This window comes from Myripristis murdjan, chromosome 6 (assembly GCF_902150065.1).
Source record: "Myripristis murdjan chromosome 6, fMyrMur1.1, whole genome shotgun sequence".
In the NCBI taxonomy this organism is placed as follows: domain Eukaryota; kingdom Metazoa; phylum Chordata; class Actinopteri; order Holocentriformes; family Holocentridae; genus Myripristis; species Myripristis murdjan.
In genome coordinates this window covers 8,859,557-8,884,923 of record NC_043985.1, presented here as the reverse complement: position 1 = coordinate 8,884,923, position 25,367 = coordinate 8,859,557, and the positions used below count along the sequence as shown (strand labels likewise).

The window sequence follows — 25,367 nt, the reverse complement described above, 5'->3', positions numbered from 1 at the left end:
CGTTTCCTCAGGTCCTGTTTTTACTGTGCTTAAAATGCTGTCTAAGACCTAATGACACCCAGTGCGCATTTTGTATACTATCCTTCAAATAAACATTTTTTTTCCTAGGGCATCGATTCCCACTGAGTATGCTCTCATGACCAAATTTCTTTTTTTTTTTTAGCCTTTTTGCTGTGATTTGTGGTTTTCTAATATCAGCCACTGTTTTCTCCCTGAAGCTCTGTGAAGTCTACTTGATGATCTCATCCCGCTGCCCTTTGTCTCAGACTTCCCAGCAGCAGAATGGCGACATCTAGTGGTCACTGTGATATAGCAGGAGTTGGGTAAAGTTGCATGACTCAGTGACTGACTAATGGCAGTGCCCTGTATCTTATGTACTGACGTGCACTGACGATGGAAATTATGTGATAATGCAAGGTCTCTGGTTTGCCCTGTGATGATGCTCACCCTCTGTTTGACTTCCCACCACATATGTGGTCATATCAAGACTTCTACATCATGTGTGCCTGAAACTGCTACACCATCCAGAGACCCCAGAGCCTTTTGGCCACTGTACTAAAATACAGATTCTGCCTTGCTCCTGTTGGTGCTTCATAAATCTGGTAAACAGATAAACTGACTTTTAACCTCAGCAGGTTTCACTAGTTATCACAGTGGAGTATGACAATACAATGTAGATGATAAATGTTGTATTTTGACTTGAGATATAATTTTTCATTGTGCTACTAGCTCAGACAGGGGATCCTAAGATTTCAGAACATTTTATCAACTTAAAACATGCCAGAATAAATTAACAGGTATTTGGATTCTTCTTTCTAATGAATTAGGTGATATCTAATGTCAGGTATTACAGAGACCAAGGACACTGAGGAATGCCTTTTTAATGTTCCAGTGCAGATAATAACTTATACATGTACCCATTTCTTATATTACAGTCATGACATTTAGAAATATTATTTGTAACAAACATGAACACAGACAATGCAAATACATTACTACATATATTACTACATATAAATCAAGTTTGTTTTTTACACATTTGATTCACAGAATTATTAATGTATTAAAAGGAAACTTTCACAAACTATGTTCCATGGCGAACTGCCAACACAAAGTAAAACATCCTCTAACAAAAATATATTAATAACTAACTTAAGACCTGCCTGTAAAATATTTTAGAGGAGCATGCAGGTTCACGTAACAGCTACCCGTAAAATGAATACATAGAATCTTAAAGTGCAACTCTTCAACTTTATTACCGTACATAGTAGTATTGCTGAGCAGAACTGCTGCAATTTACTACTGTTTGGATGGGTTTTTTTTGTTTGTTTGTTTTTTTTAATTCTCTTTAAATTCTCTCGCCTTGCTAAATTGGTCCACATATCTTGTTTGCGTACATCTGATCATTCTTCATCATCAAAGAAACCTCTGTTGTGGCTCAGGGCCTCTGTCAGCCTGGCTTTCAGCACCTCCCTGGTTGAGTAAAAGGGCAGCTCCAGGATAGAATAGCATGTAAGTGCCTCAGGGAAGTGCTGCTCGGTGGAATCATACCGGACTCGAATAATCATCCGGACCTGGTTCATGCCCAGAATAGGCACCCTGTCGAAGCCGGTCACGAACACTATGGAGGACGACCATGGAAAGACAGAACATATTTTAAGGTAAGTGCTCATTGCTGTGGTTATGTGATCTGCATTTGTCAGACATCACTGTCAATAACACTGTGACATGGGAAAGAGGACAGCTGAGTTTCAGCACATCTCTGAGCTGCCGACACCGGGTACTCACACAGGAGGGCTTTCTTCTGCTCTTCAGTCAGCTCCGCAAAAACATCCCAAAACATCAGTATGGTGGGGTGCTCCTTATGGTAGAAGTCCTGATAAACTGTGTTCTAATTAGAGTTAATGACACATTGAAAATAAACATGGTTACTTTCACAATAAAACTCAGATTACACGAGGATGAAGTAAATGGAAAGCAGGCCAGGCTGAAGCTGCACCTGTACTACATGTACCTGTTTGAGCTTTGCCCAGTCATAGCTCTCTTTGCCCACCATCACTCCCTTCAGCTCTTCTGGTCGGAACAGCCTCACCACGTCCCGCTCGCACACCTCAAAGAAACCCCGGCTGAACTCCTCAAACACCTCCTCCACCGACGCACTGAAGGCGTAGTTCACATAGGCTTCCACAAATTCCCTCCTTCCGTACAATCAGAGGAATATGTCATACAAACTGTAGGCCATGGTTTATGGCAAAGTATTAATGTTATGTAATGTATATATAGTGTAAAGAGTATGTATATGCATGCCATACAGAATATATTAAAACCGACTTCAGTTCATTTAAAATAAAACTTAGCAGTCTGACTGCACTGGACTTACTGTATTACTGTTTTAATAGACTTACTTATTGCGACTTGTCACAGGTTTGCCAGGATCCTGGGGATCAAGTTCCACTGGTTTCTCATCCCAGACAATCTGTTGTTATAAGGAAGGGAAAAATAGTGATGATGTATGTATGATCACTGCAATAATCTTTGAGTGTAATAATCAATTATTGATTGCATATTTCAACTTGGATAACATTTTAGGCCAGCTGTTAAAATGAAATACCTACAGAAAAATCCATGTACAAGTTTTCTATATCATCGTCCACATAGTCCTCCAAGATGTAGAGCAGGTTCCTTGATCAAGGCAAAACACAAATTCTTTAAAATATTATAGCTCTTTAAAATCAAAATGACTCTACAGCAGATACAGTGACAGCATCAGTGTCTCAAATCAAAAATTAGTGTTTAGATGGATTTACCTTCCAACAACTGGGCTGAACTCCACCATGTCGTCCAGCGAAGGCTTCACACCGACCAGCTTTTTGAACAGAGCCATTGGGAAGGGTAAGTATATGATACTCTGGTTGTATAAGGCCAGTCCACACAGAACGCCAAACAGGAAGTACGTCTTGTCACCTGCAGTTGTCTGTAACTGGTGATGAAAGATATGAGAGACGTGGAAAATTTCTCAGGCTTCCCTTAGACCTGAACTGTTCATAAAACTGTCGGTGCTTCAAATGTGATTTGCCTGTATGAGAATGAAAAGTCTTACTTTGGAGGGAAACCATGCCAGTGTTTTGGAGTCATTGTACATAAACATCCCAGATTTAGCTGATGCAATCTCTTCAAACAATTTGTGGAAAAAGTCTTTCATGTAGACATTTGTTAACTTTGGGTCCCCATCAAAATAGACCTGGGAGATAAAAATGCAAGTATTACATTTCCTGCAAACGTACACCAAAGTGTGAACGTGGCAACGTGGTCAGAGCTGTGTATTTACCACAAGGGGCTTCTTGAAGGCAGTGTGATCAGCATCAGCCAGCTGTTGTAAGGTGCCTTCCAGAAGTGATGCTCGCTTCAGCCTCAGCTCAAAGAAACTGAACGAGGTGGGAGGTTCAATTCCAAAAAGCCAAAAGAATGCTGGAGCCCTTTGATGTTGTGCCTGCAGTACATTTCAAGATTTAATAGTTTGTCCTCTGTTCTGCTGGGAAGCAGGAGCCACTACGTCACCATATTGGTCGGTTGGTCAGACAGTAAACAGTCAGATCCAGAGGATCACATCTCCACATGTATTTGATGGGTGATGATGATACTTGCCAATTGTGGTGACTGCATGACCTTCCTCCAGTGTCACCAGCAGGCCAAAGTGTTGTAATGGTAGTTGTAAGAGTTGAAATTTTGTGATGAAATTTTGTCATGATTATTTTGGACAATAATCATGTTGACTAGAGTAGTGTTCCCCGACCCAGTCCTCAAGGACCGCCTGTCCTGCAGGTTTTTGTTTCACCTCTGCTCTTTCACACCTGGTGAACCAATGACCTTCCCCTTACTGCCACCTGCAGGCCCAGTGGGGCATCTGCATTAGAAAAGATGTGTTTGTCATTACTGCACTTCTGCTTTCACTGCGCTTTTGTACCATAATTTCACTGACGTTTTTTGTAGCTGGCAGGTAACTTTGTTTTAAATCTATCAAGTCGAGACACTGATAAGAGACTGATTTCCTCTGGATCCTGACAGTACTGCATATACAGACTCGAGATATCTTCAAGGCCACTTTTAGAGACTTTACATACCTGTGTCAATCTGGAACTGATGTCAAAAACTGTTTTCTTGCTTTGCAGATTCATCACAAATGGGAAGCAGCAGAGGATAGGCAGCCCATCACCCACAACCTAAATGAAGAAAGGGAATACTTTATTTTCACCAACGCAGGTTCCTGTAATATTCAAGCATTGGATTCAAACCCATGATGTTAAAATTGCACAGTACAGGCTCATTTATCTACAGTGCTGTTAAAACTACTTTTATTATGTGGTACTTTACCTGTTTTTTTGACCTTGAACGCCACAGCATAAGATCTTTCTCAAGAAATTTTTCACTCAATGTAATTTCCAAACAAAACATGCTTTCTGCAATTCTCTGAGGCTTTGCAATCTTCTTATTGGCCTTTAAAACAAATACATAAAAGTAATTTAGTAAAAGGCTTACCATGTAATGAATGATTTACTTTTGTAACATGAAGTAGAAGAACAGGATTACATTCAGCACTGTCAGAAAAATGTGACTGAGAGAATGAAGGCGACAGTAAATACTGACATTGTAGAGGCACTGAAGTACTTGCAGCAGGACTTTGACTGCAGCGCTGTGATGATCCGTCACATCACTGCTTAGGGTTTCCGACAGGGCTTGCTTCCACACTTTGACATATTTAATCATGGTCGAGCGCTCCAATGACAAACACCAGTCCGCTATGGAGCACAAGGTGAAAATTTGTAAATAGCAGCGTCAGTGAGTATTTTACAACAGAACATGTTCATGGCATACTTCAGAAAAACAAAGTAGTGGTTTTCTCTGTGTAAAACTGGCTATACTGTGGGAAAGTAAGAAGAGCAAGAACATGCAGTATTAGAGTCCCTGGTCTTTGATGGCAGGTGATGTCATCACCTGTTTTACTCTCCGGGTGCCACCAAAGACCAGGCACCCTACTTCTCACCAGTGGAGGTCAGGCTTCACAAAGAGTTGAGTTTGCTGGTTAGTCTGTCATTAGTGACTGATACTTTAGAGGGAATAAACAATAAAGTGGGCTGAGTGGGCCACCAGCTGGCAGCCAAATATGTAGATCAAGTTGTCAAAAAGCCTGACTGCAGTATGTTATTTGAGAGTAGGCCAACTTACAGGACTATCCCAGTCCTAGTTAGACTTCTTGTCAACAGTTGTGATCTTATCTGTCCATCATCAATATCAGGGATATGAGTGTGAATACTAACTCACTTTCATCTACTCCCATTCATGTTCAGAAAATGTGAAAACTGCTTGTGAAAAACTGAATACTTGGATAGTGCAGCCTTACAACAGCTGGCCAGTCCCAAGCCCAGCTCCCTCTTTAGCTGCTGTTGCTGAGATTTATGAGCTCAGCCATGACGAAAGTTCAGTTCAGTGATTGGCTACTCAAAATGTTCCAGTGGTTTTAAACAAACATACATGTTCCATATGGATATTTTCAGCATCTTCTGCTGAATCTAAGGGTTGGAATCAATTTGACTTCTACTTCTTGCATGATGACCTTTGAAAATGTGGCTCTGCCATGTCCAAGACACACTTTTCCTATATTTTATATATTATCTATCGAAATGGCCAGCATTTTCTGCTGAATATGAACATGTTGTGGTTACAGCAACTGCACTTCTTTTTATGGTACATCTCTTGGAAGTAGTCGGCATCACCCAGGCTATGCGAGATTCACCTTTTAATGGACAACAGCAATTTTAATCAAATTTTAGTTTTAATCAAAGCGCCTGCCAACTAGCTATTCACACCTACCTCTGTTGAATTATCTATGCATTGCAGCTTTTAGGTTTCAGTGTGTTTTTTCTTCCCCATTTTTCAACATGAATGGGAGTGAACTGGGGTAAAAGTTAACCTTGACTTCAAAGCAACCAAAGTATATTCTGCACACCACAGATACAATCACAACTGCTGACGATATGTCAAAATAGGTGACATGACTTTACATGTTCTCCAAATATTTACAAAATGTAAATGTTATGTGACAAGGGAATGAACCAAGCACAAAGTCCTTGGTGCCACGGCTGCAGAAAAGCCAGCTCATGTCTGGTGGTCTCTGTTCCAGCCAGCAGAGCCTGGTGGAGTCTCAGTGAGGTGGGGACAGTACCTAGGACCTGGAGGCTCTCAGCAGGCAGTCTCTGGATGGCGGCAGCCACTGCTTTTGCGAGCTGTGTGCTCTGCTGCGGTTTGTGTTTCTGGATCACATGGAGCAGCTCGCTGAGAAGCAGGTAGAGCCTCAGTCCCTCCACTCCCACCTGCTTCCCACCGAGGGAGGGGAGCAGCTGCTGCATGAGCACAGCCTCAACCTGGTGATTAGAAACGTCATTCAGGGTCATTCACTGATAACGGTGCGATGAGTGTGTGTGTGTATATATGTGTCTTCGGTGGAGTGGAAAAGGGAAAAACAGTTGTAAAATCTTGTAAAAAATGAATAAAAAAAAATAAAAAATAAAAAAATAAAAACAAACAAACAAACAAAAACAAATTGTAAATCAAACTTAACCAAATAAAAGTGAAGCTCTGAAAAAAACTGCACATTATATGTTCTATGGATTTAGAGGACATATAATCCAAAAGTAAATTTAAGCAGCCAAATAACAGACTAGTCAATTGTGTTACTAACTGGCAATCTGTAACACATTACATTAAGAAAGTGTATACTTTCAAAAGCATATTTATTCCAGGTTACAGACCGAGAGTGTGTATCCCCAGGATGAGTTTAGGAGATTTCACCTCAGCAGGTTTCCTCAAAAACAACTACTTTCGGAGTTTTCACCGAGTTAGGTCTTGCCAAAGGTGAGGAGAGGGACATTTTGACAAAACCTAAATGTTCAGGTCTGAATCAAATTTCAACATTCTGCCTGAAAATAAGCTGGACTTATTTACCTTCTACTTATTTAAGCAGGACAAACATACACAGAGTATATGTCTTGAAATGATTTTGTACAGTTGTGTTTTGTATGTATGTGTTATGTCACTTTTGTGACAATGATTTTAGCCTCAGAAGCATTCAGGAGGAAATCTTTACAGACATGCATCTCACAAATCCATAGTATCTGTCAACCTTCATCTAAGGCAAACAGTTCCTAACTTCAGTACCTCAGCCCAAACGGTGTCCTTTGTCACCAGTTTCTTGAACGCCCGTCGTGCCAGTGATAAGTTCAGGCCAGAGTATTTTGGTGAGGTCTGGAAATGCTTATCACCACTATAAGAAACAGACAATAAAGTAAATGCACGCTATTAATCCACCATGACTCAACTTTAGAAGAGGCAATAGTGCATAGGAAAGCAGATTTTACCTTTGGTCAAGGAAGCTTTTATTCACACAGGATGCTGAAGAGAACATTCGTTTGATTTCCCTGTGAAGTTTTAACACATTAAGTTCATTAACACTGACAACATATGGAGCTCTGCATCCAGACTCAGTGGCGGGATTAATAAAATACCAAGATACGCAACATAAATAGCTACTTCATCCAATCAAACTTACCGCTGTGTCTTTTTCCAGGTCTTTGCGTTGCATTTGGAGATCCATTTTTCAATGACATCATCCAGACATTGCTGTGGTATGTACTGGGCACCGCGGGGGTTTGACTCCTGATGAACTTCCTGTGCAGAAAACAAGTCAGCTTTTTTTTCTCAATGAAAAACAGGATATCTGCATCATATCTTTGGGCTAAACTGCTTGTCAGTTTAATTTGAACCCTGCCGCTGCTCTGGTACCTTGTTAACGGCGCACAGTGCAAAAGAGCAGTTTCCTCCTGCGTAGATGTTTCCAATTTGGTGACCATCGGTAACGTCTGGAGCTGTGAAAACACACATTCTCTTTCATCTCAGTCAGTTTGTTTCATTCTCACTCTTGGCCTCAATAACTGTACAGAAACATCCATATTTACCGTGCGGCAGCTGAACGTGCAGAGGCACAGACTGCCGGCTCTCCTCTCTGCGTCCCAGCTGCCCTTGCTCTCCACAGCCAAACGAGTAGACCCTCCTGGAGTCCGTTAGCACTAATGTGTGATGTCTGAGCAGATGATGCATAACAAACTGCACTTTCAGTATGAACAAACGCACTGGGGTGCTATCTCTGCGTAAGAGTGAAAGGTGATGAGTGCACCGTACCGTCCACAAGAGATCTCGGTGACCTTTGCCCCCCAGAGCTCTGACACGACTCGAGGACGCAGTTCATCTCTGAACGAGTTGTGGCCGAGTTGCCCAAACTGACCGGAGCCGAACGTGAACACTGTGCCGCCCTGGAGAAGCAACCACACCAGCACAATGTTAAAACAGAGAAATAAATGGTTTCTGTCATGACAAAACAAATGATCTTCTGATGGATGAGCAGAGGAACATGTCCCAGCTGCCAGTCAAGGAGAGGACGTGAGGAGGATGGGCTCGGACGGTTCCTGCTTCAATACCGGCTACTCCAGAGAGCTGAAGTGTCTCTGAACCCCTGACCGCTTCTGAAGGGCAGCACCTTGCATGGCAGCCTCTGCTATCACTGTGTGAATGTGTGTGTGTGTGAACGGGTGAATGTGAGGCCAACACTGTAAAGCGCTCTGAGTGGTCGGTAGACTAGAAAAGCGCTGTAAAAATGCAGTCCATTTACCATCACTTCATCATTTTATCCTATTAGACATTTGTGTGAAACGTCTTCTTGAATTATGGCCAAAGATGTGTTTTGTGAGGTCGCCATGACCTTGATCATTGACTGGCAACCTGAAAACAAAATGCCTCTGACTTATTTTAAATTCTAATGGAGATGCCAGTGTTTCCAAAGATCCTAAATATGTGCTGCTTAATTCCAGGAAAATGTGTAACATAATGCATGAGACATCTAGATGTTTTTTATTTGCTGCAGCCATAAAACAATGGCATCTTGAGTTCGAACATTTCACTCAATTAACTCAATTAACTTTGAAGTGAAGTGTCATCAGGCTTGCTGAGTCAAACCTTGGTCAGCGTGGCAGTGTGCTCCCTCCCACAGGAAATGTGAACAGTTTTCTTCATGTTCAGACACTGAACAGCAGTTGGTGTGTGTCTGTCTGTGGGAAACACACAGGAATTCACTTTGCAGGTTGGACAAATGTTATTCAGTGTTAATGACAAGGTAATACAGTGTGGGATTACCACAATCTGTATGTTAATCTGTGCAGCAAACTGCTGGGAGCCGCTTGTTTTGACTTGATCTTTCAACATGTTGCTAATGAAAGCATGAACTGTTCCCCGTCCCGGCAGTACCTGTGGTGTCTCCCAGCCCCAGCTGTCCACGGTGGTTTTTGCCCCAGCTGAACACGCTGCCGGAGACGGCGAGGGCGAAGCTCTGTTCTCCCCCGGCGCTGACCTGCACCAGGGGGTTGGCCCACAGACTCCTGACGAGCTGAGGCGACCCGACCACGGGCTTCCTCTTCCCCAGGCCGAGCTGGCCGCTGGAGTCCTGGCCCCATGTGTAGACCTGGCCATCTGCAGCAACATCACCACAACTTAGTGCCCACCAGAGCAGGGCTGTGATGCTCTGCTATAAAACACTCCTCTCTGCTGTACTGGACTTTATCTCCATCTTAATAAGTCACAGAATTAACCTAAAAGTTTGTGTTTTACCTCAAACAACATGAAAAAATACTGCAGTGGGATAAGATAATATCACTAGTTTCCAATGTTAATCAATTTTCTTGAATCAAGTGTCATTTTCTTGAGTCTTGTGTGCTGATCTTCCCTATTCTGCCGTGTTTCAACATATTTATACTTGTTCCTAGGAAGAAAATCCTGTAACATGTTTAACTGCAAACAAGTGGGATTATCTCATCCCACTGGCAGATGTTCTCACCTGTTTGAAGAAAAACAAGACATTAACACTAATGCTGCGTTCCAGGCCACCCGTAACTGGTGATTTACCGGTTAAAAGTGGGCAGGGCTATAGCCAAACCTGTGAATTCACACCTGTGAACTCGATTGTGCTCAACGGACTCCAACTTCCTCGTTCGACGTCACGCGGTTTTTATTTTTTACACAAACAGGAGACGGTTGTTCTTCAAGTAGCCAACGTTGAGAAATATTGTATTGGATAGAGATAAAAAGTACTTTTTTAAGTTTATGTTGTAAATACTACATATATCATTACCTGTTAAGTGTATGAAATTAAATAACATAAGCACGCCCACGCGTTCCAGCGGGGAACGCAGCATTTTAAATATATCCAAATGAACAGGATCTGACTTGGACTTGACTTAGATGGCCCACATGCCCATCAGAAATACAAAATGAGGTTTTCTGAGGTTTCAACAGGATAAAATGAAATGAATTCTGCTGGAAATGGTAAAGTACCTTTGGTTAGGGCCACTGAGTGATGGCTCCCACAGGCCACCTGGGAGACTGGTATGTCACACAGAACCTCCAGCGGCCTGAAGGAGGAGGACACACACAGCACAGATCACATGATTTACTCTTCTCATAATCAAAACAATGAAAAACTACTCAGGAGTTTTCATGTACTTTTCTGGCAGGGCTGCGTATTGTTGAGAAATTTTCAAATAATGGCAGAAAAACCTTGACTTCAGTACAGGTACTGAACGACATCCACACCACTACCAACACCAAGTTTCTAAATTTTATATATCGTCTGTGGGTGAAACAGGGTGTGTTTCCTGGATGCCTCTGTGACGTGTAGCTTTAGATAGAAACTCACCAACTTTATTAAATCCTGGTACAAGTATGCTGCATGCTTATTGGCTTACTGAAGCTGATGAAATTTACTCCTTAGGTATTACATTTCTGTACCATGGCATTTTTCAATGCTCCTCAAAGTTCAGTACCCAGCCCTATTTTCTGGTGACTGATTGATTGATTTATTGGCCAAAAGAACCAATTAGATTAATCAAAACATATACATTCATCTTGATTCAATAATTAACCCCCAAGAGAGAGTGTGTGTGTTTCTCCTTACCTCGGAGTGTAAGCAGCTTCCACACTGAGCAGCTTGCCTTCTTCAGACAGCAGAATGACAGCATCATCCTCACAACTCACGGCCCGGATCCTCTCTTTACCTTTCACATTCTCTACATGGACAAAACACAGAGCGACACCATCAGGGCTTCAGCATCACACTGGGCTGCAGGCGGCGGGATGTGAACCCCCTCCTCCTGTGTGTCTGAGGGATGTGCTGGACAAACAGACGTGCTGTGTACAGACACTTACTCTGTTGTCCTGCTTTGCGGATTACAAACACATTGTCATCGCTCCTGATGTAAGCGGCCACGTTTTCACCTACTGACAGGCTCTTCATGTGAAACCTGAGCTCGAAGAAGTCCATGCCGTCCTCTGTTCTGGCGACATTTGAGCCATCTTTAGTTTTCAGAGTCCAGGCGCGGCAGCTGTGCTCTCCCCAGCAGAACATGCTCTCCTCTGGGCGGCTGCGGCTCCCGGCTGCCTCTTATCAGCTGACTCTCACTCACAGGCAGAAACGAAAGCTTAGACTTGTTTGGCAACTCGTTTCCCGAGAACAGAAACCACTGGTCGGTGCAGTGGAAAGCTAAACTTGTAGTTAAGCGACAGCTACATGGTTGGAGGTGGACAAAAAGGAACCTGAATACAAAAGAAAACCCACCCGGTGAGCAGACCAGGCGCTCCAGAGTCACAGTTTGAAATCGGGGTGACATCGCAGGTAAAGAACGCGTCCTTTCAGCTGGAAACGAAAACGAAAGTGAAACTTAGTTTTCTTCGTAATTGCGACAAGGCTGCTGTGTTTGTGTGGCTGACGTCACATCTCATCAGATGTTTTTGTTTATGTGCAACGCATCCTGTTTCCCCCTTTATCACTGCAGCAGCTCTGAACTGCTTCTTCTGCATTTACCGATCACTTTCTCCGACCACAGCGACCATGAGAGGTGTGAGGGCAACACATGCTGCATGCCGGCGAGTCAGACCCACAGACTGACGGTGATCCGTTCAGCAAATCCGTTCAGGAGTTATTGTGTTGACAGGCCATTGTGTCCGTGTGCAGTGCAAATTTCTCTTGGTAATGAATTATGTGTTATATAATGTCAATTAGGCCTATTCCAGAGACACGGAGGAATGCATTTTTTTTTAAAGTAATTTATTATACGAATAACAAATACTTCCTTATATTACAGTTATGAAAAATATTACATTACTTACCATTTTGACCATATACAACATTTTTTAAACATCTTAACCCACAGAACTATTATCATATTAAGGAGAATTTCACAGATCATGTTCCTGAATAAGTTGTCCTGTTTAACAAAGTCAAACCCACTATCACAAAAATATATCAGTCACTAAATTTATACCTTCATACAACATTTTTTTTTTTTTTTTTTTTTTAAGATCATGGCTTTCAGGTAAGAGTTTCCTGTTAAGGCAACATGTGATATTTTAAAGCAACACTTCAGCTTGCTTATTATTGCTCACAGCAGCACTGCTGAGCAGAACAGCTGCATTTTACTGCTGTTTGATCAGCCAGTCACAAAGTCCCCTACTAAAATGTTATGTGGACTTTGTTTTACATTCTCTTGCCTTTGTATAAATTGTTTCACATATCTTGTCTGCGTACATCTAATCATTCTCCATCAGTCAAAGAAACCTCTGTTGTGGCTCAGAGCCTCTGTCAGCCTGGCTTTCAGCACCTCCTTGGTTGAGTAAAAGGGCAGCTCCAGGATAGAAAAGCATGTATGTGCCTCAGGGAAGTGCTGCTCGGTGGAATTGTTCAGGACTCGAATAATCATTCGGACCTGGTCCATGCCCAGAATAGGCTCCCTGTTGAAGCCGGTCACGAACACTATGGAGGACGACCATGGAAAGACAGAACATATTTTAAGGTAAGTGCACATTGCTGTGGTTATGTGCTCTGCATTTGTCAGACATCACTGTCAATCAAACAGCGGCTCCAACACTGTGATGTAATCTTCCTTGGATTTTCTGTCGATAAAGTTTGAATTTCAGTAGGTGGCTTTAATCACGTCAGTGCCTTTGAGCCAGGGGAGTTTTCCCAGTAAAGAGCAACCAGACACCATGTGTTTACCACAGCTAATGCAAAAGCTTTTATAAACCGGCTGTTGGTTGAATCACTGTTATGCTATATCAATCTGTTACAAAGCATAAAGGCACATGTATTTTTATGAAAACACCATGAAAGTGCATGCTTGCAGGCAGCACTGAGCTGTTCCAGCAGCTAGGATTTTATTTACTGTGGCATCACAGATCGTCTCAGTGTGCAGCTTCTTCAGAAAGCAGGTCAACTGCTGGATGTATTACAAGTGCTACTGGAAGTACATAAATAATTGAAAGTTTTACATAGGAATATAAATAATTACATAGAAGAGTATATAAAGATTAAAATACAACAATTTAGCCACAAATTCATATAAATATATTTTGTCCATAGAGATCAAAGTACATTAGGAGGGCCCACTGTGTAGAATGTAATCTAATTATAAAAAATTAACTTTATTATAGTGCATCAAGTATAAAACATGAAATGATCTAAAAATATTCTAAGAAGCAGTTCACTTCCAAAACCCATGTTTACAGGCTTAAAATCTCTAATTTTGTTGCATAAGAAAAATTAATTAAATAACAGGACACAAAAAGGGCAAAACTCTCAAACCTGCATCAAGGGAAAAGGTCACAGGAAATGGCTAATTCTCAAATATGAGTATAATACAAAATCATATAGGAGGTACATATGAGGGCTTTATCAAGGAATAAAATAATTAGGGTTTGGCTTGATTGACAAACTTTTAAATAATTTTGAATAATGAAACAAATGTTTTGGGTGATGTTATTTTTATGTGACATGGGAAAGAGGACAGCTTAGCGTCAGCACATCTCTGAGCTGCAGACACCGGGTACTCACACAGGAGGGCTTTCTTCTGCTCTTCAGTCAGCTCCTCAAAAACCTCCCAAAACATCAGTATGGTGGGGTGCCCCTTATGGTAGACGTCCTGATACACTGTGTTCTAATTAGAGTTAATGACACATTGAAATAAACATGGTTACCTTCACAATAAAACACAGATTACATGAGGATGAAGTAAATGGAAAGCAGGCCAGGCTGAAGCTGCACCTGTACTACATGTACCTGTTTGAGCTTTACCCAGTCATAGCTCTCTTTGCCCACCATCACTCCCTTCAGCTCCTCTGGTCGGAACAGCTTCACCACGTCCCGCTCGCACACCTCAAAGAAACCCCGGCTGAACTCCTCAAACACCTCCTCCACCGACGCACTGAAGGCGTAGTTCACATAGGCTTCCACAAATTCCCTCCTATTTCACAGAAAATTAGAGTTTGTTTAATTTGGGTTGTAAAGCTTCTGTAGGTAACTTATTTACTTCATAATTGTGGCAAAACACCATTGTACACTGAGGGTCCGATCCAAACTAAATACTCAAACCCTGAACTTAAACAAATCTCAGCCTTTCTAAAACAACCAACTGTACAAAATAAACGTACAAAAAACAACAATGAGCCTACATAGCCACCGTTTTATTGGTGACATAAACTAAATCCTTAAATCCTTAATTTAACCAGATCAGAGTAAATATTGCAAATCAAGCCCAAACCTTAACCAAACCTAACTTGCTTGCCTTGCATATCAAAGAAGTACCAAAGCCTTAACTTTGGAATATTTTGAAAGGTGAATTGTTTATATTGGCATGTGTTATATGTTGCCCACATGCTTATGGCTGGAAGCACAGGTCATGTAAACTTTCTGGTTTTCCTAAAGTACACTACAGCACCACTGGTGATCACAAACTAAAGTGGGTCAACATTATGCCACTTTTTGAGGAATACATCACACAAAATGTAAATGATGTGGCTAGAGGTCTGTGGGCTTGGCATTTTTAATTTACATAATGTATTTACAGTGTATACAATATGTATATGCATGCCATACAGAACATACAGAATATATTAAAACTGACTTTTGTTCATTTAAAATAAAACTTAGCGGTCTGACTGCACTGGACTTATAGTATTACTGTTTCCACAGACTTACTTATTGTGACTTGTCACAGGTTTGCCAGGATCCTGGGGATCAAGTTCCACTGGTTTCTCATCCCAGACAATCTGTTGTTATAAGGAAGGGAAAAATAGTGATGATGTATATATGATCACTGCAATAATCTTTGAGAGTAATTGATTGCATATTTCAACTTGGATAACATTTTAGGCCAGCGGTTAAAATGAAATACCTACAGAAAAATCCATGTACAAGTTTTCTATATCATCATCCACATAGTCCTCCAAGATGTAGAGCAGGGTCCTTGATTAAGGCAAAACACAAATTCTTTAAAATATTACAGCTCTTTCAAATCAAAATGACTCTATAGCAGATACAATGACAGTATCAGTGTCTCAAATCAAAAATTAGTGTTTAGATGGATTTACCTTCCAACAACTGGGCTGAACTCCACCATGTCGTCCAGCGAAGGCTCCACACCGACCAGCTTTTTGAACAGAGCCATTGGGAAGGGTAAGTGTATGATACTCTGGTTGTATAAGGCCAGTCCACACAGAACGCCAAACAGGAAGTACGTCTTGTCGCCTGGAGTTGTCTATAATTGGTGATGAAAGATATGAGAGACGTGGAAAATTTCTCAGGCTTTCCTGAGACCTGAGCTGTTCAAACTGTGCACAGTTCATAAAACTGTCTTGGCATTCAAATGTCCTGATTAACATCAATAATCTACATTTGCTACCAAAATAAATATTTAGTCTATATGCTGACGATACCAATGTTTTTCTTACAGATGAAGGTAAATATAGGCTGATGACCTATATGAAAAATGTTCTGGATAGGATTAACATCTAGTTTAAATGCAACAAATTATCCTTTAATATCAGAAATAGTGCTTCAAATTTTGTAGGTGTCATCACTGAAAAAACACATAAATTCTGTGAGTTTGTACTCATATTTCCAGGCTGTTAACTTTCTATTTCTTTTTATTTCTAAGGTCAGAATGTGTTTAATATATCCAGACTTTCATTCCATTTATACACACACACACACACACACACACACACACACACACACACACACACATACACATATCAACGGTTTCTTTTGGAAAGCAGTATCTCAAAATAAATGTTATTCCACTCAATACATTTTTGTATGGAGGGCAGTAATATTTTCATATGTAAGTGTATTTAATTTCACTTGTTAGCTGTGTTTTTTTTCATACCAACTGTGCATTTTAAGTGATTATTGTTTATTTCTTATTTTTATGCTATGCACAAGAAAAAATGTTATATGCCTGTATGAGAATGACAAGTCTTACTCTGCAGGGGAACCATGCCAGTGTTTTGGAGTCATTGTACATAAACATCCCCGATTTAGCTGATGCCATCTCTTCAAACAATTTGTGGAAAAAGTCTTTCATGTAGACATTTGTTAACTGTGGATCCCCATCAAAATAGACCTGGGAGACAAAAATGCAAGTATTAAATTTCCTGCAAACGTACACCAAAGCGTGAACGTGGCAACGTGGTCAGAGCTGTGTATTTACCACAAGGGGCTTCTTTAAGGCAGTGTGATCAGCATCAGCCAGCTGTTGTAAGGTGCCTTCCAGGAGTGATGCTCGCTTCAGCCTCAGCTCAAAGAAACTGAACGAGGTGGGAGGTTCAGTTCCAAAAAGCCAGAAGAAAAACCTCCAGAGCTTTGGAACCACTTGGTGTTGTGCCTGCAATACATTTCAACATTTAAATTTTCTTTTTTAAGTTTTGCACACCTGCTTTTGCTGCATATTCATGATCCTCGCTTCACTTTATTTATTTACTTTCTTACTTACTTACTCACTAAACAGCTGACAGATGACCTGGTCTCAAATGTATTAAGCCAAATTACTAACAAGATGAATGAAAATGTATTGGTGATTTCCTTAGGAACCTGACAGTAACCTACTGAATATAGTCTTTTTCTTACGAGTTCCATTTAGAGACTTTACATACCTGTGTCAATATGGAATTGATGTCAAAAATTATTTTCTTGCTTTGCAGATTCATCACAAATGGGAAGCAGCAGAGGATAGGCAGCTCATCACCCACAACCTAAATGAAGAAAGGGCATACTTTATTTTCACCGACGCAGGTCCCTGTAATAGTCAAGGACTGTGCACGGTACAGGCTCATTTATCTACAGAGCTGTTGAAACAAGTTTTATCAGCTGGTACTTTACCTGTTCACGCCACAGCATAAGATCTCGCAGAAGAAAAAGTATGTTGAATTCAATCTCCAAGCAAAACATGCTTTCTGCAATTCTCTGAGGCTCTGCAATCTTCTTATTGGCCTTTAAAACAAATACATAAAAGTAATTTAGTAAAAGGCTTAGCATGAAATAAATGATTTACTTTTGTAACATGAAGTAGAAGAGCAGGATTACATTCAGCACTGTCAGAAACATGTGACTGAGAGAATGAGCACTGACATTGTAGAGGCACTGAAGGACTTGCAGCAGGTCTTTGACTGCAGCGCTGCGAGGAGCCGTCACATCACTGCTTAGGGTTTCCGACAGGGCTTGCTTCCACACTTTGACATATTTAATCATGGTCGAGCGCTCCAGTGAGGACCACCAGTCCGCTATGGAGCACGTGAAAATTTGTAAATAGCAGCGTCAGACGGTATTTCACACCAGAACCTGTTCATGGCACACGCTTGTTGCTGTTATATCTTCACCCTTTGAAACTTGATTGCCTTGATTTCTTAAAAAAAAAAAACCATGATGAACAAGAAAACAACCTGGAAATTACCTTTAAAAAAATTGGCCGATTTCTTGTGCTCGTTGAGTTCCACATTTGGAGCCAAATATGTAAAGTATGCATTTGTTTTTGGCATTTCTACTTCATTTAACAGTCACAGCAGAGAGAGACAGGCAAGGCAGGAGAGAGAGAAGAGATGACATGCAGTAAATAGCCTGAGGTCGGACCCAGCCCCGCCAAGCAGCACACAGCCCGACCAGGCGAGCTGCCAGGGTGCCCTCAAGTGTGCAAATTTTAAGGGATTTATGATAATTGCAGTCAACAAACATTTGAGACAGACACCTCATGACAAGGAGTTTAAATAAGAGCAATATGGTCCATTGAAGCTGTTTCAGGGTTTGGTGACATCACCTTACACGACTACTGGTTAATGAGGTCCACTAAGAAAATCCAGCTCATGTCTGGTGGTCTCTGTTCCAGCCAGCAGAGCCTGGTGGAGTCTCAGTGAGGTGGGGACAGTACCTAGGACCTGGAGGCTCTCAGCAGGCAGTCTCTGGATGGCGGCAGCCACTGCTTTTGCGAGCTGTGTGCTCTGCTGCGGTTTGTGTTTCTGGATCACATGGAGCAGCTCGCTGAGAAGCAGGTAGATCCTCAGTCCCTCCACTCCCACCTGCCTCCCACCGAGGGAGGGGAGCAGCTGCTGCATGAGCACAGCCTCAACCTGGTGATTAGAAATGTCATTCAGGGTCATTCACTCATAATGGTGCGATTAGTGTGTGTGTTTTATTAGTGCAAGAGGGACAACATTTTGTAATGGAGTCACGATCAGGCCAAACAGAATCACAATGAAAACAAAACAAAAAAATAAATAAATAAATGCAAAAATAATTAAGTATTAAAAAAATGAAACTGAGGTAATGCATTCAAATGTGAAATACAAACAAAAAGCAAAGACTGAACTAAATACAACCAAAGTATTACAAAAAGAGGAAATCTGTGATCTTTCTTTTCTGTGCAACACTGCATGAAGGCAGAACTCCTCTTTCTTTGGAAGACTTTTTTTTTAGCATTGGAGGAGTTAAAGGGTTGAGGCATGTTAAAGGCTGAATTACCGTATTTCACCAATTAATCGCCCGGCCGCAAATAGCCGCCGGGTTCTTATAAACGCCTGGGGTCTGCACGCATTTTGCGTATTAAACGCCCACCCGAATAATCGCCGGGGCGATTATTTGCATCATAATGAGGTAACCTAAAATAAGGCTACTCACCTTATTTTTGCAGAAGTAAACAGTTAGCCGCACAATAACTGTGCGGCACTTCTGTTTTCTGTCAAAATAAGAGCGCTAGCTAACGTTAGAACAAAAGGGTGTACCGTAATATTAAATCGACCGACTGAAAATATGTTGGACAGTAGCTGTCATCACGATAATGATCTGGTGCAAAAATAAATAAAGGCCTGCAGCGAATAGCCGCCTGGTTCTTTTAAACGCCCGGGGTCCAAGTCGATTTTGCATATTAAACGCCCGGGCGATTAATTGGTGAAATACGGTATGCAGAAACATGTGACACTTTCATTGTGTTGTGCCTTTAATGCACATTCATGTATTTACTTGACAGTAAGAGTCAAAATCAAATTCATTCCTACTGGCAATCTGTAAGATATTACATTACTGTTTTTTTTTTTTTTTTTTTTATCTTACTTCCAAACCATAATTTACCACAGGTTACCAGTTAGTTCTAGTTTCAGTACCTCAGTCAACAGGTTCTGCCTTGTCGCCAGTTTCTTGAAAGCAAGTTGTGCGATTGACAAGTTCAGCCCCGAGTATTTTGGTGAGGTCTGGAAATGCTTATCACCACTGATAAAATAAATGAACAAAAGAAGGTAATGGCACCAAAAATTAAACCCAAATTAAAAAGCAGTGACACAGAAACATAGTAACACAGATTTTTACCTTCGGTCGAGGAAGCTTTTATTCACACAGGACGCTGAGGAGAACATTCGTTTGATTTCCCTGTGAAGTTTTAACACATTACGTTCATTAACACCGACAACACATGCAGCTCTGTGAAAAAAAAAGAAAACATCTTGCAAAATATAACAGCGACTCCATTCTGACTTACATCTGTGTGTTTTTCCAGGCCTGTGTCTTCTGAGTCTTTTTCCAGGTCTTTGCGTTGCATTTGGAGATCCATTTTTCAATGACATCATCCAGACATTGCTGTGCTACGTATTGGGCACGGCAGGGGTTTAACCCTTGATGAACTCCCTGTGCAGAAAACAATTCCAATGAAAAACATAGTCTATCTGCATCATATCTTTGGGCTCATTTGAATCCTGTCGCTGCTCTGGTACCTTGTTAACAGCGCACAGTGCAAAAGAGCAGTTTCCTCCTGCGTAGATGTTTCCGATTTGGTGACCATCGGTAACGTCTGGAGCTGTGAAAACACACATTCTCTTTCATCTCAGTAAGTTTTTTTCATTCTCACTCTTGGCCTCAGTAACTGTACAGAAACATCCATATTTACCGTGCGGTAGCTGAACGTGCAGAGGCACAGACTGCCGGCTCTCCTCTCTGCGTCCCAGCTGCCCTTGCTCTCCACAGCCAAACGAGTAGACCCTCCTGGAGCCCGTTAGCACTAATGTGTGATGTCTGAGCAGATGATGCATAACAAACTGCACTTTCAGTATGAACAAACACACTGGGGTGCTATCTCTGCGTAAGAGTGAAAGGTGATGAGTGCACCGTACCGTCCACAAGAGATCTCGGTGACCTTTGCCCCCCAGAGCTCTGACACGACTCGAGGACGCAGTTCATCTCTGAACGAGTTGTGGCCGAGTTGCCCAAACTGACCGGAGCCGAACGTGAACACTGTGCCGCCCTGGAGAAGCAACCACACCAGCACAATGTTAAAACAGAGACACGGTCCATGATCCCTGAGTGTTTTCCCACCATCTCCCGGTGTGTGGCATGGGCGGCTCCCTGTGTGCCCGCCGGCCATCATGCCCTCACCCTGATACTGAAACCCTACACCAGCCACCAGGCCCTGCTGCATCCCTGCACTGCTCAGTCTGCCATGAGGCCTCCAGCAACATCACCCAACCCTTCCAGCCAGCCACACCGCTTCACCCAAGCCTTCCATCTCTTCAGCTTCCCAGTGTTCTTCAGTAAATCCTTATCTGCCATACCTGCCTACCTGCACCTGGGTTCAGCTATCTCCATACAACAGGAACCCGGCAGACATCCACGTCTCCAGTTCTCATTCAGCCCCTGGTCTCTTCCCAGACATCAGCCTGTCATGAGTCTACAAGCCCGCCTGCAGCTTCACCTCCGTCCGGCTGCATGTGACCTGGAGATCCACCACTAAAACGCACCTGGAGGAGAAGGGAGCACGGAGAGCGGAGGCTCGCTGGAGGAGTTCTGAGCGACGATGCACAGGTGTATCCTTTGAGGAAGTCCAGAGAAATTTTCCACCTAGTTTATCTGGCATTCAGAATTATAGCGGTATCATTTAATAAATGTTAGTGCAGGCGTTCTTCGGTCAAATTTTCTCTTATATTTATATCATTCCAGGGCTGACGTTTGATCGTTTCGCTAAGATCCAAATGTTTAGAGATTATTACGGGCCTAAACATGAAAGATGTACCCGACCAGAGTCAACCCTAACCCTGTGCTTTCATCCTGGCACAGGCCCGACCCGTCAATTTTCCAAATGAAAAATTATCCTGCTGATTCTGAACCGTTGGCGCTGATGGACCAAATGCCAACTCAACTGCAAGCATCTTATAAAGCAGCTGATTAATTAATAAAAACACAAACTGTCCACCTGACATCTGATTCATCAGCCTCTGGATTTATTTTTATTCATTTTTCTTTTTCTTTCTTTTTTTTTTTTTTTTTTTTTACCATATCTGTAATTTCTGACACATATCACAGCCACAACTGTAGGAGAGCCCACTATCTAGTTTTTCCCCAATGGACAATTTCTTAAATGAAATATGTCAAGTCAGGGATCTGAAGGCTGTACGACAGATCTAAATCATCATCATTACATTGATTTACACAGCACTTTATAAAGCCTGTTGTGCTTCACAACAAAGCTGAATGTGGATAAAAGAATTGCATTTGGGATATTTGCTGATTTCTTGTGTTTCTTCAAATCAAAATCACAGATCTTTATTTTAAACTCTAATGGAGATGCCAGTGTTTCCAAAGATCCTAAATATGTGCTGCTGAATTCCTGGGAAATGTGTATAACATAAAGCATGAGACATCTAGATGTTTGGTATGTCAGTGTCAGCTAGGGTTTGAATATTTAACTCAATACACGTGACGTAGCTTTAATGAAGCGCTGCAACACGCAGATACAGGATATGCACATGACACTGTCTTATAATATTGGATTTATTTTTAAGTGAAGTGTCACCAGGCTTGCTGAGTCAAACCTTGGTCAGCGTGGCAGTGTGCTCCCTCCCACAGGAAACGTGAACAGTTTTCTTCATGTTCAGACACTGAACAGCAGTTGGTGTGTGTCTGTCTGTGGGAAACACACAGGAATTCACTTTGCAGGTTGGACAAATGTTATTCAGTGTTAATGACAAGATAATACAGTGTGGGATTAACACAATCTGTATGTTAATCTGTGCAGCAGACTGCTGGGAGCCGCTTGTTTTGACTTGATCTTTCAACATGTTGCCAATGAAAGCATAAACTGTTCCCCGTCCCAGCAGTACCTGTGGTGTCTCCCAGCCCCAGCTGTCCACGGTGGTTTTTGCCCCAGCTGAACACGCTGCCGGAGACGGCGAGGGCGAAGCTCTGTTCTCCCCCGGCGCTGACCTGCACCAGGGGGTTGGCCCACAGACTCCTGACGAGCTGAGGCGACCCGACCACGGGCTTCCTCTTCCCCAGGCCGAGCTGGCCACTGGAGTCCTGGCCCCATGTGTAGACCTGGCCATCTGCAGCAACATCACCACAACTTAGTGCCCACCAGAGCAGGGCTGTGGTGCTCCGCTATAAAACACTCCTCTCTGCTGTGCTGGACCTAGGACTGGTCTTGTCTTTCCTCTACAAAAGCTGTTTATTTTCTCCCCTGGCACATGACCAGTTAGAGTTATAACCCCAACCTGAATACACTGATTACACATAAACCTATGCATTCATTAGCTGGATTTTTGAGGATCTATAGAGAAACCCTAACCCTGAAAATCACTGTACAACTATATGTTTATCCTTCATAAACTGTGCATGCATTAGTGTTACATTTTGAAAAGCACACACAGTGTTTATTGCCTATTTTTGGTATTGATCAGGACTCTGGTCTTGATCTTGGCCTGATCTCTGGTCCGGCCTGGTTTGACTCCAGGACTGGACTTGGACTTGACATACATGGCCTTGACATGCAGCAACACAGAATGAATTTGCCTTGGCTTAGTTTCCTGGAGGGGAAATGACCTGATGGGATCCCTGTGTGAGCTGCACATGACAGGGTGTGTTACCTCTGGTTAGGGCCACTGAGTGCTGGCTCCCACACGCCACCTGGGAGACTAGTATGTCACACGGAGCCTCCAGCGGCCTGAGAGAGCAGGAGACACACACATTACCATATATTAATCTTTCCCCTCTGATTCATCAGTAATTTTATTTTTGGATCCAGGGACCAATTCAGTGACAGAAATCTAGATTTTACTTGATGGACAAAAAGTAAGACATATGTAATACTAGACAAGATAATAACTAACCTGCTAGATAGAGTGTGTGTGTTTCTTCTCACCTCAGAGTGTAAGCTGCATCCACACTGAGCAGCTTGCCTTCTTCAGACAGCAGAATGACAGCATCATCCCCACAACTCACGGCCCGGATCCTCTCTTTACCTTTCACATTCTCTACATGGACAAAACACAGAGCGACACCATCAGGGCTTCAGCATCACACTGGGCTGCAGGCGGCGGGATGTGAACCCCCTCCTCCTGTGTGTCTGAGGGATGTGCTGGACAAACAGACGTGCTGTGTACAGACACTTACTCTGTTGTCCTGCTTTGCGGATTACAAACACATTGTCATCGCTCCTGATGTAAGCGGCCACGTTTTCACCTACTGACATGCTCTTCATGTGAAACCTGAGCTCGAAGAAGTCCATGCCGTCCTCTGTTCTGGCGACATTCGAGCCATCTTTAGTTTTCAGAGTCCAGGCGCGGCGGCTGTGCTCTCCCCAGCAGAACATGCTCTCCTCTGGGCGGCTGCGGCTCCGACAACAGGAACTGAAGCTCCAGCGGAGTTATAACTGGGACGGCAGACTGAGCTCAACCCGCCGCTGCCAGGACCGTTTCAACAAAAACGAAACTGAAACTTAAGTTTTTTTGTTTTTGTTTTTGTTTTTTGGAACCCTGCTTTTATGTTCAAATTTACGATTATGATTAAAACTGTTGCCAAAGTGTATGTGTCAGGTACTTTATGTTTCTTTGTTGACGACCTAAATAGCCCTTTAAATAAAACATAATCCCCCCACCCCACCCCCACTTGTACATCCAGTATTCCTATTACGCCACTATGGAAAAATCTGCAAATCACCATAAAATCTCACTGATTGACCTAAAATTGGAAAGAAATATTTATCTTTGGTGTTTTAATTGATTTATATTATTTCTAAGTACAGATTTTTGTTATTTCTAACCGATGCGTATGTACAGGACATTGAAAACATATCATGTGAATTTCATGTTTACCCGGTAGTACCCATTACATTAGGAAAATTCATTAAATATGAAGAGAAAAAAAATTATTATGGGGTCAAATTGGCCCCATAATAACCTGTCTTGATTTTGTAAAACATCTTTATTTCTTAACGTTGCAAACACGTGTTCAACATAATGGTGAACAAAGAAATAAGAGTATGAATTAAAATAAATGAGTCATTCCGTGAAAACTAAACTTTGTCCATAACTTTTAAATGTGGAAAAGAAGTCAATATAAAACTGTAAATGTTGTTTTCAGTAGCTGCAGCCACTGATTCAAGTGTTAAAATGAAGTAAAATAAAATTAAATAATAAAATTACAGTTTTTATATTTTGAGCTTTATTTTTTGGCTGACCAGCATTTTCTCTTGTCCACTCTGAACATTTTTCACATTCATGCGAGGAATCACCCAATAAATTTCACATAAATCTCAGACCTTTTTTTTGTTTTTATGAGCAGATACTTTCCTTTTCATAGGAAATGTTTCAATTAAATTAAAAATGTGTAATAAATGTAAATAGTTGCTGATCCATGTGGGTCATCAGTATATTCTCAGCTGTGTATATTTTGTCAGATATGTATTCTGTATTCTATATAATGTATCTAAACAAATTAATTGTAATGTGTTGTTGACCCCTAATGGTTATTTATGGTATAGCTATGTATTTTCTATCAGTGACGTTGCCTATTTAACATGTGATGGTTGACACCTGTGTAACTCTTCCTGCCATGTTCTGGCCCAAACATGTTGAAGCTTTTGTAATCATGTAAGCCACCTCAAATAAAGGCTTTTTAATGCACAAGAAGA

General features: G+C 41.9%; 2 protein-coding genes across 3 annotated transcripts; both read right to left on the bottom strand.

The window, feature by feature from the left end:
- Nucleotides 1-1,130: 1,130 nt before the first annotated feature.
- On the bottom strand, nt 1,131-11,508 carry LOC115361227 (probable E3 ubiquitin-protein ligase HERC3). Of its 2 annotated transcripts, XM_030054593.1 has the most exons (23): nt 11,305-11,508; nt 11,054-11,165; nt 10,435-10,511; nt 9,352-9,573; nt 9,064-9,155; nt 8,233-8,363; nt 8,010-8,134; nt 7,837-7,919; nt 7,604-7,722; nt 7,413-7,472; nt 7,213-7,318; nt 6,221-6,419; nt 4,645-4,796; nt 4,372-4,494; nt 4,122-4,220; nt 3,329-3,490; nt 3,101-3,241; nt 2,808-2,980; nt 2,616-2,682; nt 2,406-2,476; nt 2,015-2,198; nt 1,789-1,891; nt 1,131-1,621 (listed from the first exon to the last, which is right to left on the bottom strand). In XM_030054593.1, exons 1-23 carry the CDS (start codon nt 11,501-11,503, stop codon nt 1,404-1,406), a joined length of 3,018 nt encoding a protein of 1,005 aa, XP_029910453.1. In that variant the 5' UTR covers nt 11,504-11,508; the 3' UTR covers nt 1,131-1,403. The 2 variants fall into 2 exon arrangements, with proteins under 2 accessions (XP_029910453.1, XP_029910454.1); XM_030054594.1 differs by lacking the exon at nt 4,372-4,494.
- A 708-nt stretch (nt 11,509-12,216) lies between these two features.
- On the bottom strand, nt 12,217-24,020 carry LOC115361228 (probable E3 ubiquitin-protein ligase HERC3). Its single transcript, XM_030054595.1, has 23 exons — nt 23,849-24,020; nt 23,598-23,709; nt 23,323-23,399; nt 22,561-22,782; nt 22,273-22,364; nt 20,578-20,708; nt 20,355-20,479; nt 20,182-20,264; nt 19,950-20,095; nt 19,781-19,840; nt 19,579-19,684; nt 18,351-18,549; nt 17,558-17,709; nt 17,309-17,419; nt 17,083-17,181; nt 16,641-16,814; nt 16,413-16,553; nt 15,520-15,686; nt 15,328-15,394; nt 15,128-15,198; nt 14,210-14,393; nt 13,985-14,087; nt 12,217-12,907 (listed from the first exon to the last, which is right to left on the bottom strand). Exons 1-23 carry the CDS (start codon nt 23,961-23,963, stop codon nt 12,699-12,701), a joined length of 2,946 nt encoding a protein of 981 aa, XP_029910455.1. The 5' UTR covers nt 23,964-24,020; the 3' UTR covers nt 12,217-12,698.
- Nucleotides 24,021-25,367: the final 1,347 nt, after the last annotated feature.